The sequence below is a fragment of the Fusarium keratoplasticum genome, chromosome 4, assembly GCF_025433545.1.
Source record: "Fusarium keratoplasticum isolate Fu6.1 chromosome 4, whole genome shotgun sequence".
Lineage (NCBI taxonomy): Eukaryota > Fungi > Ascomycota > Sordariomycetes > Hypocreales > Nectriaceae > Fusarium > Fusarium keratoplasticum.
In genome coordinates, this window is record NC_070532.1 from 3,199,205 (window position 1) to 3,217,955 (window position 18,751).

Below are 18,751 nucleotides of genomic sequence, written 5' to 3' on the forward strand. Positions count from 1 at the left end.
AACGATGCCCGAGTTCGATGGGAAATATAGTAAATATGGTATTCGACAAAATGTTGTTTCTTGCTTGTTTCAAAGGGTAAAAGGTGGTAACCTGGATGCTCCCCATGCCACATGCCACCTGCTTCCAGGGGAATGGCAGGTACCACCCTTACAAGCAATCGATGTGGGGCATAGTTCTTATCCGTCTCCGGAGTTCGCCCGGCGCATCCCGGCATGGATCTCAAATTGGACTCGGACTCGACTATTCGAGAATAGAGGTTTGGAGTCGATTGACGCCGCGAGGTCAATCTTGAGAGACAGATCTGGATCTAGGCCTTTCTGCTTCTTTATAAGCAAAATGTCTACTGGGCAGGGCTTGCGCTCGCTTGCAAAAGCGTCCACTTTACTCACTTCCACTCAGCCAGCAAATTCAATCATCTGCCGACAATGTCAAAGATCCTTTGCAACGACACCGGCTCAATGGGCTGGGCACAACAAGTGGTCCAAGACGAAACACATCAAGGCGGTCACGGATAAGAAGAAGATGACTGAGCGGGCTGGGTTTACTAAGACGATTGCCATGTATTCAAGGAGTAAGCCATCAGTCTACCGTCTCATTGTAGTAGATGTTCTAATAGAGGAGCAGTGTACGGTGATGATCTCAAGTTTAACCCTCAATTGGCCAGTGCCATATCTGCTGCGACAAAAGGTAAATCCCAAAACTCTCCTTCAACCGTTTTGGGGTTCTAAGACAATTGGCAGCGAGTATTCCGAAAAACTTGATCGAGGCCGCCATCGCGCGAGGTCAAGGCCGTTCAGCCACTGGAGCCCAGCTCGAATCCATGTCCCTCGAAGTCTTGATGCCCCCCACCATTGCCATGATCATTGACGCCGAGACGGACAACAAGACCCGTACCCTCCACGACCTGCGGCTTGTGGTCAAGAAGGCCGGCGGCGTCGTCGGATCGACCACCTTTTACTTCACCCGGCGCGGACGTGCCGTCTTCAAGACCAAAGAAGGCGGCCCCTCGCTGTCCGACGTCTTAGACGAAGCAATTGAGCACGACGGGCTGGAAGATGTCGAGGAGCTGTCAGAAGGCGATTTCCTAGTCTGGACCCAGCCCAACACGCTGGCCGCCATCACCGAGGCCGTGTCCAAGAAGTTTGAGCTCGAGGTCTTGGATTCCGATATTGTCTGGGCCCCCAACGAGGACACAATGGTCAACGTCGACAAGTCTGCCGAAGTCGAGAGCCTCGATCTTCTCTTCAACGGGCTCAAGGAGTACCCCGAGGTCAAGGCCATCTACGCCAACGTGCGCCAGGGAACCATCGAAGACGAGGAGTGGGACAGAGTCGAAAGGAACCTGGATGTATAAAACATGTATGCTGCACAACATGTAGAATAGCGTTTTTGTGTCAATTTTGTACAAGTGCCTTCGTTCCCTCCCAAATTGAGGTGCGAGATTTCTCCAATGTCCAGTTCCAAACGCCGTGATTACATTGTCATGCCGCCGCAAAACATCCTCTCCAAGTCATAATGTACACGTTCGGGTCATGGTCTCGAAAGCTGTGTCGGCTCGATAATCGTTTACGACTCGTGGTGCTCCTGCTCTGGCTGCTGCGCTGCTCTTTGGCGCTCCTCCTCGAGCTTCTTGGCCTGCCGCAGCTTCTGCCGCGCGACAATGCGCTCGTACTCGGCCTTGATCTCGTCTCGGTCCTTGGGGATCTTGTTGCACTCTTCAGGCTTGGGCCAGAAGCCGGGGACGGCGAAGCGGTTGTCGAGGTTCGTTCCGAAATAATACATGATGCCAATCGGGAACATGACATATGTGCCGAACTAATACGCCGAGTTGTGGTTAACATCTGCAGCGGCGGAGCGGGTGGTGAGGCCATCCAGACGAGGGCCTTAAATCAGGCAATTGAAGCATTTCGCCGGATCTTCGGGAACTGCAAGATTGGGGCAGAAGGAGCTTACCTTGAACACTTCGAGATTGAGACCACCCATTTTGAATATCTGATCTTTCAACGCTTACACTCGTAACTCGGAATGGCGATGGAGCAGGTGAAGGCGAAATGTTTGAGAGGACAAGGTGATGATGCCTTTAGATGGATAGCCCCGGTAGATGGGTACTAGCGCATTCAGAAATCGGTCAATCATGATTGGCCATCTGAGACAACAAACGCACATTGTAAGCCTCAGCAACTCAAAAGAGGTCGACAACGTCATGTAGGCAAGTAAGCTTCTTAGTTTCTAGGTAGCATATACGGGTTCAACTACAACGCCCATAAATACCATCGTCGATCGGTGGCATCATTCCTTTCCAAAAGACCCCAGAACCAGCATACACCAAACCTTCATCCCCCAACCACGTATATATAAACTCCATATCCTCGCATAGTTAATTCAACGCCCACATCGTGTTTGTTTGTTTGTCCCAGTTCCCAGGCGTTTAGCCACAAGTATATGCACAATATCCCCGAACTCCGTAGTCATGACCAAAAACCCTTCATTAGGGCAGCCTCGCACCGCCCGCCCTGGCCTTTTGGGCCTCCTCCATCATCAGGCGCTCCGTGAAGCTTCGAGGAGTGCCGGAGAAGCCAGTATTGGCCACACTGGCGCGGAAGCTGTTGAGGTCTCCCTCGTCCATTCCGCTGCGGCCGTCTAGCCCTCCTACAAACGTATTGAAGTTCCCGAGAGAAGCAGCTTGGGCGTGCACCTCGGGATTGCGGACGACTGGCATGATGACTGGTCGTCCTTTGTAAGACCCCAAAGAGCCAACTTGGAAGCGTGTTGCTGTTGGCGTCGTTGGGCCAGATGAAACATCTCGTTTGGTGATATGTACTGCTGGTGATGTCGCATAGAGTGACTGCTCAGACTCTGGCACATCCGGTAGCTCGACCTCAGGTTCCTCTTCCTGCACAACTAGGGGCTTGGGTCGCGGCTTTGGCGGCGCAGACAAACCCCCAGCCTCGAAGTGGAACAAATCATCCTCCTCTGCGTCGGAGTCTTCATGAGGATTCGTTTGTCCGTTTCCGCTAGAACCTTGAGGTTTCACGGGCGACTTGGGGCTCGGAATAGGCTCGCTGGGTTTAGACTCCTCGGGGCTCTTCGCTAGAGAGGGCGAGCCAGGAGGCTTCTTATTCGTAAAGGACTTAGGCTTCGCCATGGAAAGAAACTCCTCATCCGAGGAGTTGTCCTGCTCTGTGTCCTCCTCTGGCTCTTCACTAACGCTTCCGAGGGTGCGCTCTATCCGAACCGATTCGGGGATATACATTGCAGATGGAGGTTCCGGCGCGATGAGCATTGGGCTGCTTCTCTCCTCTGTTTGTGCGTCTTGTGAGGTTGTAGTAGTATCCCGTTGCTCAACGGCAGTTTGATCTGTATTCGAGTTCACCACAGTCCACACAGTGCCGTCTTCCAATGGTGCTCTTGACAATGCCCTCAAGGCTTCCGATGACGAGATCTTGCGGGGCGGTGCTTGTTCCTCAAATTCGTCATACAACATCGAGTTTGTGCCGGGTTCATCGATCGGGGGAGCCGAAACTGCTGGCGGAATCATGAAATCGGTCGGTTGTGGTGAAGCTGTGGGTAAGACCTCGGCGCCCATGACATCAAAACGAACACGCCTAGGACTATGCGGAGGCCTCGATGCGCTGGAGGAACGTCGCAAGGCGCTCCGTGGTGTTTTGGACTCGCTTCGATCCGAGTGGCCCGACGAGGTTGTGTCATCAGTTGCTCGACGGACATGGCCTGGCCGGGCAGGCGATTGAGGCAATGCCGGCAGGCCACTCTGCAATTCGTCGAGACCCGGCTGGTGACCCATGTCTGCGCCTTGCTGCTGCTGCTGCTCTTCCTCCGCTCGGATGCCTGGCTCAGGCAGCAGCATTGCAAGAGGAGGACTGGGGAGGTTGGGGAGGGGAGGAGAGATGGGCAGCATGGGGGAGCTCTCCAGCAGAGGTAGGTAGCTGGGGGTGAAGAGGCCGTGCAACTCCTGATGTCGATCGCGGGGGCTGCCTGGAGGCTCTGCGGCACCCGATCCGGAGGTAGTAGAGGCAGCGGTCGGCGGGGAGAGGTGGCGTTGGCCCGATCCGGGGCGGGCGAATGCTCGTGAGTCAGCCTCGAGGTCCAGACTGGTGAGGGCCGAGGTCAGGTCTGGATAGTTGGGCAATGACTTGGCAAGGGATTGCCGAATGCTCGAGGCAACGTCGGGGTGGATGTCTCGGAGCAGATCGTGGTAGTAGCGCAGAAAATCGGCGGCCACCTCGTGGCGAAAGGTCTGAACCTTGTGCTCGAGCTCCGACAGCCTCTGCGAGAGGTCATCGACAAGCCTCGCCTCCTCCATGGCGCTTAACAGGCTCCTGCAAGCGGACTGGGCAATGGCAGGTGTCTCGGTATGCGCATGACGCAACAAGGTCCGGGTAGATGCGTGCCAAAAGTCTGCGGGTGACGGCACGCGAGGGTTTGTGGGATTGAGTGCCCGCGTGAGCCAGAGATGGGGATGGGAACTTGGTGGGATTTTGATGGGCGCCGCCGCGGCTAGGTTCAGTACAGTACTCCATCCACGAGTTAGCGGCCCTTGTTCTAACTCTGGCTAGACCATACGAGTTTTTTAAACGAGGGCTCAACCATTTCATTTTCGCTCTGTTCCTCCGAAGTACGATAAACACATTGTTTTGTCGGTGCTCATCATGAGCCTTCACCTCACCTCGTGTCCATCTCAGCCCCAGCTTCCGTACCGCAAATCATCCCGCGGCCAAGCAGACGAGTCTTTGTTCTGACTGGCCGGTTGCGGAGAATGGCGATCACTCTGCCGAGTTGCGGCTTGTCTCCAACAGTCTGATAGCTCCCCCTGGAGACTCTTGGCTGATTCGATTGGGCGCCTGGTGCCTCAACCCCGCGGGCTAAGGTCATGAGCAAGACAGGCAGCCCACGCAGCTCTGCGGGCTTTGTTGAAGAGGGAGGGCGGGAGCCGTCTTTGTCTTGTCCGTTGTTTCCACATTCTTGGATGACCAAGCATTTGAATCACCATCTATTAATGGATCGCAAAGCATTTGCCAAAGTTGGTCGTCTGCTTCTTGTACAGTCCCGAGCAAACAGTCCTGCGGAGAAAGAAACCCTTGTTCTCAACGGCTGCATCCTCTTACCCATGTGGGCAGGTCAATGTGACAGACCAAGCTGAACGACATGGCACCCACGTGTGCGCGGCTTCTGTTTTCCGCAAGTCTCCTGCTAGACTGTGTCATGACGAAGGGCTGAGACATTCACGGGGTTGGAAAGCATGGAAGATATGCTGTCGTCAGTACTTATTGGCCAACGTCCAACTTGAAGCATTCCATACTTGAAAGTATGCAGCAACTAGGGAGTTTCATAGGTTTTGTACCTGGTTTAAGAAGCAGGCTGACGTTGGAAGTGACGTTGAGGCTCATAGAGTTACATGTACTGAAAGACGGGGGAACACGACCACGTAGTACTCCGGATGCATCCTCGATTTCAGCCGCGAGGGGTCCATCCTTGCCGGAGCTGCGCGTATTGGAGGCTCCGCAACGTACAGTAGCTACTGAACTCTCATTCAATGTTCGGTCACACATGGATGTCACATTGCTTGAAAGAAGGCAGAACGATTCCAGCTCTCCGGGCTCCTATGGGTCCCAGCACCAGATACTGGCTGTGAAAGACGATAGGTAGGTCTCTTGCTCAATCGACAACATCATGACCACCACAACAAGAGGTGAGCCCGCAGAAATCGCGGGGCTCATGCATCCAACGGTCTTCCGATATTGATCTACCAATGAATTTCAATCTCCTCCATCAAAGGTAAATGGAAGGCTGATATTAGCCAGGTCTAGCTCTGGGTGCCCGCATGCGCCAGAGCTTGTGCGCTTCACCGCCTTCCATCCTTGGCGTCCAAGGCTGATAATTCTGCCGCAAATTGTCCATCCTCCAGACGGGAAGCTCTAGAAGCACTGACCTCCCCACATCCGTTGCCGTTGCCATCCAATATCCTCAGTACGACCGCATTCTATCCCGGTAGATTGCGCTCACCAGCTCATTCCCTAGAGAGCTCGCTGGCGACACGGATGCCTTCCTTTTTAATCTCTTATCCCAGCCTTCTTTCCTAGTCCGTCATGTCCACGATCACCCCCGACGCGCACCAGTCGGGAAACCCGCCCATCATCCCGTTGTCCTTCAATGGCCACCAACCCGAAAAAGTGACACTCTACCCTCTGTCCAACTACACGTTCGGCGTCAAAGAAACGCAGCTTGAGGAGGATCCGTCGGTCATCGCCCGCTTGAAGCGCCTCGAAGAGCATTATACCGAACATGGCATGCGCCGCACGTGCGAAGGCATCCTCGTATGCCACGAGCACAACCACCCCCATATCCTGATGCTTCAGATCGCGAATGCCTTCTTTAAGCTTCCAGGCGACTACCTAAAGCCGGAAGACGACGAGATCGAGGGTTTCAAGTCCCGGCTAGACGAGCGGTTGGCGCCTGTCGGCCGCCTAGGAGAGGGAGAGGAAGCCGGTGACTGGCAGGTAGGCGACTGCTTGGCCCAGTGGTGGAGGCCCAACTTTGAGACGTTCATGTATCCCTTTGTTCCTGCGCATGTGACGCGGCCGAAGGAGTGCAAGAAGCTCTATTTTATTCAATTGCCCAAGACTAGTAGGTTGGCTCACCATCGTTATGAAGCTTGCCGCTGACCCAGCTCTCAGAGGTCCTAAGCGTCCCAAAGAACATGAAGCTCCTCGCGGTTCCTCTATTCGAGCTCTACGACAACACAGCCCGGTATGGTCCGCAGCTCTCTGCCATACCCCATCTTCTGAGCCGGTACAATTTTGAGTTCGTCGACGAGAAGGGCAACGTTGTCGCTGCCACGCCAGGGTCCAGTGCCCCCGATGGCTATGTTCCGCAAACAAAAGTCCTGGCAGGAGACGACATGGAGATGAAGGAAGAGAACGGTACAAGCTAATCTCCTAGGATATCAGTTTGGAGACATGGCGAAGGTGTTTGGCGTTGTCGGTGTATGCGTATATGGAATGAATGGTCTAGAATCAATCTTGAACTTTTGACATCCATGCTCATGCGCGCTCTTCTAAGCCTTTTCTCCCTGGATGGTTGCCACGACTCGGCGTTGGTGACGAGCCGCGCGGAACTCGAGATACCAGATTCCCTGCCATGTTCCCGTAGCCTATGAACCAAGTTTAGCGGTGGTCTGTGGCATTCAATGGGAGGCAGAAACTCACCAGTTTTCCGTCCTTGATGGGAATTGTAACGCTTGCCCCGATAAGGGCCGACTTGATGTGCGCAGGCATATCATCAGGTCCCTCGGCGCTGACATTATCAGTGGATATCAGCCATGTTGGTAGGAAAGACACTCACTCGTGACGGTACAAGGCCTCTCCCTTTGGTCCCTCTGCAGGCGCAATTCGGTCGAGAGCATCGCTCATATCCTCGCGGACATCAGAATCCCCTATAAGAGTTAGAAAGTCAATATCGAACCGCATTACAAAATATGAGTCTCAATACTCACAGTTCTCATTCAAACTCAAGGCACAACTCGTGTGCTGCACGAAAATATTCAAAAGACCGACTTTGTAGTCTTTAATCTCAGGGAGAGCAGATACAACCTGATCGGTGATCAGGTAGGATCCCCGGGACTTGGCCGGCAGAGTAAACTGCTTCTGAAACCAGCTCATGGTTGTTGAGTGATCTAGGGTTGGAGGGGTTATTGGGCGGGGTTGAGAAGATCCTGTTAGTCCAAGGAGACTGAACGGCAGAGTCCAGACAAAGTGAAAGGCACTGGGGAACAGCGATAGCACAAGAAGGAGGCAAAGCAGAACTGGAGTAGCGGTAGAATTAAAACGCGAGGTTTGCGGTTGAGGCATACTTAGTATCGTGGTTGAGCAAGCAAATGCCCGTCATAGTGGGGCGGGAGTTGGAGTCGGACTGGGGTTTTTGAGCCTGTCAGCTATCGAGAACCGTGAACCAATCACAGAGTATCATTTCATAATCCCGCCCTTGAAGATGCGAATTGCAACACGAGACGTGATAAGTAAGAGCTCAAGGCCTGTTGTTTGAGAAGTGGAGTATATCGTACCGATGCCTAGGCGAAGTGTCTGGCGGTTCTGAAGGGCGTATTGACCGATACCTACATGGGTTGATCAATGAACAATCGTCAATGTCAAAATCACCTCCATGTTGTAGCTGCTTGTGTTGCTCATTCGTTGTATTGACGTAGTATTTACAGAACTTCCCTTCTTCATTCCAGTCAGAGCTCAGTACACGAGTCCCATGCCTTCCCTCTCGTACGTCTAGCGATCTAGATGTTTTCCCAACCAATTCAAACCAAAATGCTCGAAGCCGATCATGACAGGGGGTAGGAGGTCGCGGGGAGGGATTCGAGGTGCTCGCGGTGGTGCTCGTTGGCCTGGAGGCATATTAGCATTAGTTATAGCATTTGGAATCTATCGGAGGAGCATCGTACATAGGGCAGGCCACAGTAGTTGCAAGTGGAAATCTCGGGCTTGTCGGTGTTGATGAAGATCTTAGGGTGGCCGTTGGGGCCGCCGCCGCCATCACAGGCGACCATTCGATCGTGAGTCCATCGGACGGGCTGCTGGTGAATCAACTCAATCGCAGACTTGGGTTGAGGCTATCGAGTGGTTAGCCGGCCTGGGGTTCCCTTCCTAGCTCGCAAGTGCCGGCTGTACCTGGACAGAGAAGTCGGTCTGCTCGAATCGGGGACCAGTCATGGCCTGGGCGCGAGGGCGCTGGCTGCGGGACCAGACGCCAACACGGTTGGGAGCCTGGCTGATCTCGACAGGCTTGGACTCGTCGACGGGGGCGGGGGACGTCTCGGTGGTCTTCGCGGAAACGGCGGCCTCGAGTTGCCGAGCAGAGGTGGTGAAGGCGCGCTGGGGGAGTCGCGCGCTGCGCGCCAGGACACCAATTGCCCTCAATTGAGATGTGGCCATTGTGATTGCGTCGGATACCGGGTGTGCGGGTCGATTCGACGTTGTCGGCTCAGGATGGGCAGTTGGAGGTCGTGAGGCATTGAACTTGTCGGCCGGGACGAGTGAGCTCGGGGGTTCGGTTTATCCGGGATCCGAAATATTTTCTGGGTAACCGCGGTCCTTGGGTTGCTGCAGATTGCGCCTGGACAAAGAATCTTGCTTGCGACAACCCAAATTTTGGTGTTACGGACGACTTCGAGATAAACCCATTCTTATCCATCCCACTCGAATCCTTCTTGGTCTCGTACGAAGCGTTTCGGTCTTTCCCTTGAGCGCACAACGGCCCTTCAACGCCCACAGTCATTTCACGGCATCGTCGACTCTTCACTCACTTTTTCCACCGATCGATACAAACCCTCAACCATGGCGCCCGAAACACCGAGAGGTGTCTCATCGAGACTCCTCACTATGAAATTCATGCAGCGAGCAGTGGCTTCAGCAAACTCTTCACCCGACGTGGATACAAACTCGGCAAAGAAGCGGAAGCTGGGACACTCCCCTGCGGCAGGTCGCATCGACATGAATATTGACGAGGCTGCGATCAAGGCTGCTCTGGACGATCAGGAGGCGAAAAGACAGGCGGCACTGGACAAGCACGTCGGGGGCGACACTCACTGGGTTCTTGACTCCCCTTTCACAAAGGCCGCCAGTACCTCCAAACCATCCCTGAATGTCGTCTACGTTGGATACGGTGACATTGATTCATCTAACGAGTCAGGAGACAATGAAGAAGCTCCATCCAGGGGGCGCACTTCAATAGGCAAATCCAAGGGTTCAAAAAAGCAGGCATGTTGAACGCGACAGCTACACTGCAAGAATTTGGAATTTAGGAAACTGACAGTTAACGCGCAGGATGTGACGAAAAACGAGGATGACGACAGCGATGATTCAGATTCAGAGAACTCAGAGGCGCCGACCCCGGAGCGAAAGCGAAAGCCATCCAGTGATAGCCCACACTCTCAAGCTGGGCGAAGCCGCTCACGTTCTAGATCACAATCGCGACAGAGCATGGAGACTGCCAAAGCCAAAGAGTTTCGTGACAAGAGAAAAAAGAAGGAAGTGAAGCTTAGCAAGCTCTCCTCCATCTCATCCGGTGGAGGGATATCATCTGGAGGAGGCAACCAGTTCTCGCCTGCTAGCAGCAAGGCCATGACTTGCTACAAGTGCCACCAAGCCGGCCACAAAGCCGTAGACTGCCCCAAATCTGGAGGCTTCAGGGGACGATCCAACAGGTAGCTCAGCGATGGGGTGAAACTGTTTTAATGTGCTCTATGCGATGCAGGGCAGGATGACAAGTCCAGACTGAGCTCCTTTCCCCCATCTCCTGGGGCAGATGCTCACTGGAACATGCGTTGATGATTATGCCCTTTGTGTTCTATGCACAAGCATGCTATCTTCTCCAAAAGTATATGGTTCAGTTCGTCTCCAGCGTCGTATCTTGAGGGTTTCTCTGGGAAGGCAGGTTCATGAACCCCTGCGTCAATTGTTTAGGACATGGAAAAGCGGCTCAATTTGAGCGTGTATGTTAATTGTCAATACACTAGCACGTGAAAGAGCGTGTCAATCAAGTTATCCAGTGACAGGGCTTAAGTACTGAGTCAGGGGCTGGCTCGAACTATGTGAATGCACTAACCTGGAGTCGTGACTACAGGTTAACATGTGAATGTATCCGGCAATAGTTGGTTGTGTTATTGGTTGAATCAGCCACGTCAAAGGCGTCCCATGTGCGTCCCTAATTGCTTGTGAAGCAGAGATCTCTTGCGCCTCGGATGTTTGGATTCGGATTCAATGTTGCGCCTCAAGGTCGACGCCAGAACAAGCATCACCCCCTTGCCTTATGAAGCTCGAATGCATGGCTGGGAAACACGTAGGGCAAATAGGTGACCGGGGAAGTTGAAATGAAGTTCCGGAGTATCAGGGAACTTCACCCCAACCTGTCCCCTCGCCTCCTAACCTTTGTAGACAAGAAACAGGCGAGGTTGTTCTTACATGCTTCCTATGCTCAAGGGTCCTTTTCGGAGAGACAGCGGATTGGATGTAGACATGTGTGCCGTATGCAAGGGCCACCAGCCTCAGGGGCAACTAACCTGGGGTTACCAAGCATTCGTCATATCGTACAGAAGGATGAGGCGTACTACGTATATCCGTACGTATGTATAGGTAGTATGGATTAAGCAACCTGGGTCTGGACGCCATTTGCTGTCAGCCCTGACATGGATTTAGCTTCGATTCGTCTATGCCGGGGTTGAATCACAAGCGAAGGGCGACGTGATGGCTCACCGAGATGGGGTTCGACACTGAACGGTGCCTCGGTGGCATTGTCCCTTTCGTGATGAACCGTCTCATGATAGGTATATATGTCGTCGCTTTCTGCCATCCCAAGCTCCGAGACTTCATCTCTTTCGCCAACACCACGATCGGCTTTACACAGAACACTACAGCCACAGCCTGCATATCGAAGCAGTCTCATCATACCTCGTACAGCCCCGAAAAGAGGCATCCTACATCATCGCCGGTTCCACCACCGACGAGTCAAGGTCTTACCCGGGGCCTCGGCACTCCCTGGACGACACGTCGCAATTCCCGGCAGATACATTTGGTCTCGCTCGGCGATCTACCTCAGGGCCGGGACCGGCCAAGATTGACGTTGCGTTCCGTCCGTCGTGCCGACAAGGTGCTCGCCTCATCTCGCTGGCGGATAAGCAGGTGGAAACTCTTGAGCTGGGCGACGGCACACCCCCCCTCTGCGAATTAGCATTGTGGCGATCATTCTCTCCCTCGACTCAGGCGATCAATGTGAGTATATTGTCTCTGTTCTCGAGTCAGTTTTCCTCAACCAATCCCTCCAAACTTTGCAAGCCCTGCCTCTGCTTATGTTGATGCATATTTGCGCTTCACTCTTTGGTCCCTGGCAGGGATGGCCAGCCCGCGGCAATAGGCGCCCTCTCCGCGACTAAAAAAGACCGGCGGCCGGGCGAGGGACATGCCATGCCACGAGGATGCATGCGCCCGTGAGCCGGGGATTGGCTTCCAAAGGGCATTTCTGAATACCACTAGCAGACCTCTTCTGGCCACTTGTCGATGGGAGTGGAGGGTCTCTGCTCTGGTTGAGTTATTAGAGATCGACCACATGGCCTCGTGTGCAATTTGCCCAGCGGCAGAAGCAAAGTGACTTTTGATATCGTGACCTCATTGACCCCAGACTTATCCCGGGAAGCTGACAGTAATAGCAGTCAATTGGTACTAGCCACCTAGTCTTGAACAAAGGGTCCAGGTGAGCCCCCCCTGCAATTCAGGCCAGGTTGGTGCAGCCGAGCGTGTCTGTTCAACCGTACTGGATATTGACAACGCCTTCAATAATAGGCAACGAGAGAACGACAAAGCAATATCATCCATCCTTCCCCGTATCCATCCACCATCACCGCCACCTCCTTACGCGGCCAGACAGAGAGAGAAACGTCTGGACCGGCTTAGTCATTTGATATTAATAGGCAGGCAGAGAGAGGCAATACGCAGTGAACCTGAGCTTATGTTGTCTCGCCAAGCATATAAACGAGACAACTAGCTGCGTAGGAGAGATAACCAAACGGACGGCATCCACCGCTCAACTGCTTGGCCTCATTCGGTCACGGAAACTCGCAAGCCCCGTCAGCCAAACGATAACGTCAGTTTGACGGCTGCTGACAAGATACCTACACTCGGCGCTGTCTAAGACACACTTTGAGACACCTAGACCTTCTAGCACCCTCGCCACAGGACTGCATGAGACAGAAGAAATCATCTCCGGTCTCCAGCCAGCAATAACCCAACTGGGGAATAGCAAGTGCAACTTCGGGCGTATCTTCTACCAAAGATTCAGCGTTGTGCGTCTTGCAGGGCTTCACCATCGGTTGGTTAGACCTCTTGCCCACAAAAGGGCTTTCGAGGCGGTCCCAGTCATCACCTACGCCCACAACCTGAGCTTCCCTGAGCATCTCCACCAGTGTCCCGTTTTCACCTTGACTGGACTAGTTGCCCGCCTATCGGCTCGAGCTACGGATACAGCTCCATCATACCCAGGTACCTGCCTTTGGTGCCACCCAACAAGGTGTCGGTCGACTTCAGCACAGTACATTCTCGCCCTGGGATCTGTCCTGTACAACCTACCATTCCTCCAATCGTCGGGGCGTCCAATCTGGTTCAACGGTTTATCTCAGGTTACAAATCGCACCCGGGAGCTCCGTGTTCCTTGAAATATCTATCCGAGCGCCCGTCCTTGCCATTTATTCATTCATTCCAAATCTTCTCAGAGAGCCGCCCAGCCCAGATCTTGCAGCGTGCTCCCCCCCTCTCCGATTCACTCCCGTCACCACCAAAAAGCTACAGCTACCACCCACATCGCCCACATCACCGGTAACATTGGGACCTTCTGGCTTGTAATAGCGTCTCCACTTGCTCCGTCGCACAGACCCTTGGGTCTTCTATCTCTGCGCTCGTCTGGGGCTTCTCAAGGGCTCTAAGTGGTGGCGCACCCCACAACCACAACCGCCGCTCTCTCAGCGTCCTCGTCAGTGTCCGGGTCATCCCCAAGCCAGTTCATCGCCGTTCATCTCGCAGTCACTCGAGCCCATCTCGCTCGTCGCTCGCTCGCTCACGGTCGCGGCCCCTAGCCCTAGTACCTGCCTGCCGGCCGGAGGCGAAGGGTACTTAACGCCCAGAGCCCTTTAGTACTTAGTAGAGGTGAGTTGATACCTTCTGGAGCTCCCCTCATTCTTTCGCCTCCATTCGTCTGCGCCCCCCTCGTCTCCCCGCGACGAGCGCTGGCCATCCATCACATCCATCCATCTTCCCCCCTGCTGCCCTCCCTGCACTGCATTCCGGCACCTACCCACCAACGCTTGCCGGGTATCCATCGGATCAGTGGTATTTGCGCAGCGCACGCCTTTCGCACGCCAGCCGCCGCCAGCAGAACTCGTCGTCGACGTCCCCTGCTAACCCTCGTCGACGCCTCTAGGTACGGTCAGGTTGGTTTCCTTTCAAACCCGCCAAACCCTTCGCCTGCCACGGCCGTCTCTCCCTTCCGGATTCCGGGTTTCTTTGTGCCGTGACGGTGACGGTGTCGGTGTCGTGGCCTGCATGTCCGTTTTGCTGCTGAAACATCCACAATGCCTCACTCGCAGCATGATGAAGATGCCCCCGCCACCACGGGCGGTCTTGATGCCCCCGTGACGCTTCTCACCGATTCCCTCGAGAAGCCCTTGCTCGATGATCGCGACTATCGCGTCGTCCGTCTCGACAATGAGCTCGAGGCTCTTCTGGTCCACGACCCCGAGACCGACAAGGCCAGCGCAGCCCTTGACGTCAATGTGGGAAACTTCAGTGACGAGTCCGATATCCCGGGCATGGCCCATGCGGTCGAACATGTAAGCCAGCACCCCCAGATGCCCTCAATTACCTCCGGCGCACTCGCTAACCTCTGCCTCCATCTATAGCTCCTTTTTATGGGCACCAAGAAATTCCCAATTGAGAATGAATACGGTCAGTATTTGTCTGCTCATTCGGGAAGCTCCAATGCCTACACCGGCCCGACCTCGACCAACTACTTCTTCGATGTCGCCGCCAAGCCAGCCAACGACCAGGATCCTTCAGACAGCAACCCTTCTCCCTTGCGCGAAGCCCTGGACCGATTCGCTCAGTTTTTCATCGAGCCGCTCTTCCTCCCCAGCACGCTGGATAGAGAGCTGAAGGCCGTCGATTCCGAGAACAAGAAGAACCTCCAGAATGACACCTGGCGGTTGCATCAGCTCGAGAAATCTTTGTCGAATCCCAATCATCCCTTCTGCCACTTTTCGACGGGTAACTTTGAGGTTCTCAAGACCCTCCCTGAGGCCCGTGGTATCAATGTGCGAGACAAGTTCATCGAGTTTCATGCCAAACACTACTCGGCCAACCGCATGAAGTTGGTTGTCCTGGGTCGCGAACCGCTTGATGTTCTCCAGAAATGGGTCGTGGAGCTTTTCTCTCCCGTCGTCAACAAGAAGCTGCCACCAAACAGATGGCCCGGCGAGCTTCCCTTCAGAGAGTCCGATCTCGGCATGCAATGCTTTGCAAAGCCCGTCATGGACTCGCGGGAGCTGAACCTTTACTTCCCCTTTATTGATGAGGAGTTCATGTTTGCCAGCCAGCCCAGCAGGTATATCAGCCATCTCATTGGACACGAAGGTCCCGGAAGCATCATGTCGTACATCAAGTCCAAGGGCTGGGCAAACGGCCTTAGTGCGGGTGCTTACCCCGTCTGCCCTGGCACTCCCGGCATCTTTGACGTCCAGGTCCGCTTGACAGAAGAGGTACGCCATCAAAACAGTCTGTTTATAACCAAGTAGTGCTAACATGACGCAGGGCCTTAAGAACTACCCTGAAATCGTCAAGATTTTCTTCCAGTACATTACCCTCCTTCGCGAGTCTCCGCCCCAGGAATGGATCTTCCAGGAGCAAAAGGGAATGGCGGACGTGGATTTCAAATTTAAGCAAAAGACACCAGCCAGCCGTTTCACCAGCCGAATCAGCTCGGTCATGCAGAAGCCCCTGCCTCGAGAGTGGCTGCTCAGCGGTCACAGTCGCCTTCGGACGTTCGAGCCTAAGCAAATCGAGGACGCCCTTGCCACGATTCGCCCTGACAATTTCCGAATGGTTATCGTATCTCGCAACTATCCTGGCAACTGGGACCAGAAAGAAAAGTGGTATGGAACCGAGTATCGTTACGAGAAGATCCCCAAAGATCTCATGGAGGAGATCAGGCAGGCTGCCTCAGTCTCTCCCAACGAGCGCCTATCATGCCTTCACTTGCCCCATAAGAACCAGTTCATCCCCAACCAGCTTGAGGTTGAAAAGAAGGAGGTCACAGAGCCGGCGCTCAACCCACGGGTGCTGCGCAACGACGGCATCGCCAGGACATGGTGGAAGAAGGATGATACCTTCTGGGTTCCTCGTGCCAACGTCATTGTCAGTTTGAAGACACCACTGATCGACTCATGTGCCGAGAACGACGTCAAGGCTCGTCTCTTTTCGGATTTGGTACGCGATGCGTTGGAAGAGTACTCATACGATGCGGAACTCGCTGGCTTGCAGTACAATGTCAGTCTTGATTCGCGTGGTTTGTGCTTGAACGTTAGTGGCTACAATGACAAACTTCCCGTGCTTCTGGAGCAAGTCGTTACGACGATGCGAGATCTGGATATCAAAGAAGACCGATTCGAGATTGTCAGGGAACGCCTGACCAGAGGGTACAACAATTGGCAGCTTCAGTCGTCCTACCACCAAGTTGGCGATTATACCACCTGGCTGAATGCACCGGAGCGAGACTTTATAGTGGAAGAGCTTGCTGCGGAGCTTCCAAGCATCACGGTGGAGGGCGTCCGACTGTTCCAGAAGCAGATGCTAGGCCGGCTGTTCATCGAGGTCTATGTGCATGGCAACATGTACAAGGAGGATGCTCTGAAGATAACGGACATGGTGGAATCTATCCTGAAGCCTCGAACCCTGCCTCGGGCCCAATGGCCTGTCCTTCGGTCGCTCATCCTGCCACGAGGGTCTAACTATGTCTTCAAGAAGACTCTGAAGGACCCTGCTAATGTCAACCATTGCGTCGAGACCTGGTTCTATGTCGGCAGTAGAGAGGACCGCGTGATTCGCACCAAGACTCTACTTTTGGACCAGATGCTGCACGAGCCCGCTTTCGACCAGCTCCGTACCAAGGAGCAGCTGGGCTACATTGTCTTCAGTGGACCCCGAGTGTTTTCAACAACGTACGGTTTCCGCTTCCTCATTCAGAGTGAGATGACTCCCGAATTTTTGGATTCCCGAATCGAGGCTTTCCTTAGGAGATACGTGGAGACACTAGAGAAGATGAGCGAGACAGAATTCGAGGGCCACAAGCGAAGTCTGGTCATCCGTAGATTGGAGAAGCTTCGAAACTTGGACCAAGAGTCGTCTCGCCACTGGTCACAAATCACCAGCGAGTATTATGACTTTGAGCTCGGTAAGTACAAGCAAACAGGAATATTTAGGAGCATGCTAACTGGTTACAGCTCAACGAGATGCTGAGCAAGTCAAGAAGCTGACGAAGCCCGAGATGGTGGAATTTTTCAACAAGTATTTCGACCCTGCCTCAAGCGAGAGGGCCAGATTATCGATCCATTTGCACGCACAAGGTAAAGCCGAGGGAGTCGACAAGAGACAGGAGGAGGCTCAAAAGAAGGCCGACGAGGAGGCGCCGGCTGGAGATGTACCATCCGCCATCTCGACCGCCGTGGAAATCACCGATGTGCGGGTCTTCAAGGCGAACCTACCGGCCAGCTCAGGCGCACGACCGGTGAAGGATGTGAGCGAGTATGAAGATACGGATGCGAAGCTCTGAGGGAGGTCTTGGTTACATGACGTCTTGGGTACTTTGACAAGTGTTGTTTTCTCGTTGGCGCTTTGCTGTTGGAAAGGCCGGTTGAGGGAGCAGGTTTAGACAAAGGCGCTATCACGACACAGGTAGACGGGAGGGGACATGGCTTAGGCCATGGAGCAGAGGATGTTTATGGAGCTTTACCTTATGAGAGGTATTCCTGTACAGTTGGGAGGACACAGCTCCTGAAGATGGTAGCATGGCATTAGTCTAGCATCCCGCAAGGGATGTATGTAGTAGTTGCATTCTAGAAGAAGCACGTTACTGCCAGCTTTGGCTGAGATCACTGGCCAGAAAAGTAGTCAAGTAATTATGTGACTTGAGACGTGATAGGATCGTATTTGCGGTAGTGATCTTTACTTGGGGCTCTTGAACCATTAAACATGGATCTAACTAGTCCCAGCTTAAGTTGTAGCTGCTAGACTAGACGCCGTGGGTACTTAGTTAATACTTTCACATGAAAGGAAAACAACACGGCGTGCCTGTCTCGGAGCTTTTCGAGAGCCTCTCAATACTGAGATGGTGTTGCACGAAGATCTGGGAGCGTACCACTCATTGACATTGCACATTCCAAAATGGACTTGGCCGCCAGGGGCAGGGGTGCACACACATTGTGTGGGACCAGAAACCAGCAGGGGAGGAGAAAAAAACTGCGAAAAACCTTGATGCCGATCTCAGCGTTTGTCACGGGTTGTTAGTGGTTGCCTGCTGAAGCTGACGACGGAGCTTGTTCACCAACCTGACCTACGGTAGAGTGATAAACTAGCTCACGAATAGAACAAGGCTTTTATTAATTGACTCGAATACTAGCAATGAAACAGAGATCTGCCTGGGGATGAGATCGTCGACTTGAAACCCTCCCGTCTGGAGTGGCTATGGCCAAGTGCCTGGTGGACCTGATGACACAGGGCACGTTTACAGGGCACGTTTACAGGGCACGTTTACAGGGCACATGCCAGCTGTGGACGCCCCCGGAGCCCGCAAATGTTAGGTGCCGTGGTATTTTTTAAGCACGGCGGGTATCCGGTAGAACACCTTCCCAGGTGGAGAAAAGGCGGGCAAGCAGGCAGCTGGAATCAAAGAATGAATCGCATGCAGCCAATCATTCGGCTGATGTCACATCTTTTTTTCTTCTCCCTCACTCTCTGCGACCCCTCCACTCGTGCGGCGACCCCCTCCATTCTCGAGACAGGAACACTGCAAGGCTTTTTTTTTCGTCCATTGTGCATTGCAGCCAGCAGCAAACTTGCCGTTTGCAGTTTCTCAGGGAGCCTCACCAATCTACCACATTCTATCTCATCTGCCGCTAGCAATCAGCAACAGCTT

The 18,751-nt window shown here is 53.8% G+C and overlaps 8 protein-coding genes across 8 annotated transcripts; 4 read left to right on the forward strand and 4 right to left on the reverse strand.

Moving 5' to 3' along the window:
* Window positions 1-241: 241 nt before the first annotated feature.
* NCS57_00605000 (uncharacterized protein) lies at window positions 242-1,355 on the forward strand (the record flags this gene model as incomplete). The annotated part of the gene is made up of 3 exons (XM_053055950.1): window positions 242-572; window positions 626-688; window positions 742-1,355. The coding sequence occupies exons 1-3, from the start codon at window positions 338-340 to the stop codon at window positions 1,353-1,355; spliced, it is 912 nt and encodes a 303-aa protein (XP_052914905.1). The 5' UTR covers window positions 242-337.
* Window positions 1,356-1,567: 212 nt separating this feature from the next.
* NCS57_00605100 (uncharacterized protein) lies at window positions 1,568-1,984 on the reverse strand (the record flags this gene model as incomplete). The annotated part of the gene is made up of 2 exons (XM_053055951.1): window positions 1,568-1,816; window positions 1,955-1,984. The coding sequence occupies 2 exons, from the start codon at window positions 1,982-1,984 to the stop codon at window positions 1,568-1,570; spliced, it is 279 nt and encodes a 92-aa protein (XP_052914906.1).
* A 505-nt stretch (window positions 1,985-2,489) lies between these two features.
* Window positions 2,490-4,499, reverse strand: NCS57_00605200 (uncharacterized protein; the record flags this gene model as incomplete). The annotated part of the gene is made up of 1 exon (XM_053055952.1): window positions 2,490-4,499. The coding sequence occupies exon 1, from the start codon at window positions 4,320-4,322 to the stop codon at window positions 2,490-2,492; it is 1,833 nt and encodes a 610-aa protein (XP_052914907.1). The 5' UTR covers window positions 4,323-4,499.
* Window positions 4,500-6,105: 1,606 nt separating this feature from the next.
* NCS57_00605300 (Cleavage and polyadenylation specificity factor subunit 5) lies at window positions 6,106-6,950 on the forward strand (the record flags this gene model as incomplete). Its single annotated transcript, XM_053055953.1, has 2 exons — window positions 6,106-6,643; window positions 6,694-6,950. 2 exons carry the CDS (start codon window positions 6,106-6,108, stop codon window positions 6,948-6,950), a joined length of 795 nt encoding a protein of 264 aa, XP_052914908.1.
* Window positions 6,951-7,073: 123 nt separating this feature from the next.
* Window positions 7,074-7,866, reverse strand: NCS57_00605400 (uncharacterized protein; the record flags this gene model as incomplete). Its single annotated transcript, XM_053055954.1, has 4 exons — window positions 7,074-7,169; window positions 7,225-7,312; window positions 7,361-7,451; window positions 7,512-7,866. 4 exons carry the CDS (start codon window positions 7,864-7,866, stop codon window positions 7,074-7,076), a joined length of 630 nt encoding a protein of 209 aa, XP_052914909.1.
* Window positions 7,867-8,345: 479 nt separating this feature from the next.
* On the reverse strand, window positions 8,346-8,955 carry NCS57_00605500 (Lactobacillus shifted protein; the record flags this gene model as incomplete). Its single annotated transcript, XM_053055955.1, has 3 exons — window positions 8,346-8,408; window positions 8,466-8,633; window positions 8,692-8,955. The coding sequence occupies 3 exons, from the start codon at window positions 8,953-8,955 to the stop codon at window positions 8,346-8,348; spliced, it is 495 nt and encodes a 164-aa protein (XP_052914910.1).
* Window positions 8,956-9,357: 402 nt separating this feature from the next.
* On the forward strand, window positions 9,358-10,230 carry NCS57_00605600 (CCHC-type domain-containing protein; the record flags this gene model as incomplete). Its single annotated transcript, XM_053055956.1, has 2 exons — window positions 9,358-9,780; window positions 9,847-10,230. 2 exons carry the CDS (start codon window positions 9,358-9,360, stop codon window positions 10,228-10,230), a joined length of 807 nt encoding a protein of 268 aa, XP_052914911.1.
* Window positions 10,231-14,138: 3,908 nt separating this feature from the next.
* Window positions 14,139-17,389, forward strand: NCS57_00605700 (uncharacterized protein; the record flags this gene model as incomplete). The annotated part of the gene is made up of 4 exons (XM_053055957.1): window positions 14,139-14,396; window positions 14,466-15,320; window positions 15,373-17,011; window positions 17,061-17,389. 4 exons carry the CDS (start codon window positions 14,139-14,141, stop codon window positions 17,387-17,389), a joined length of 3,081 nt encoding a protein of 1,026 aa, XP_052914912.1.
* Window positions 17,390-18,751: the final 1,362 nt, after the last annotated feature.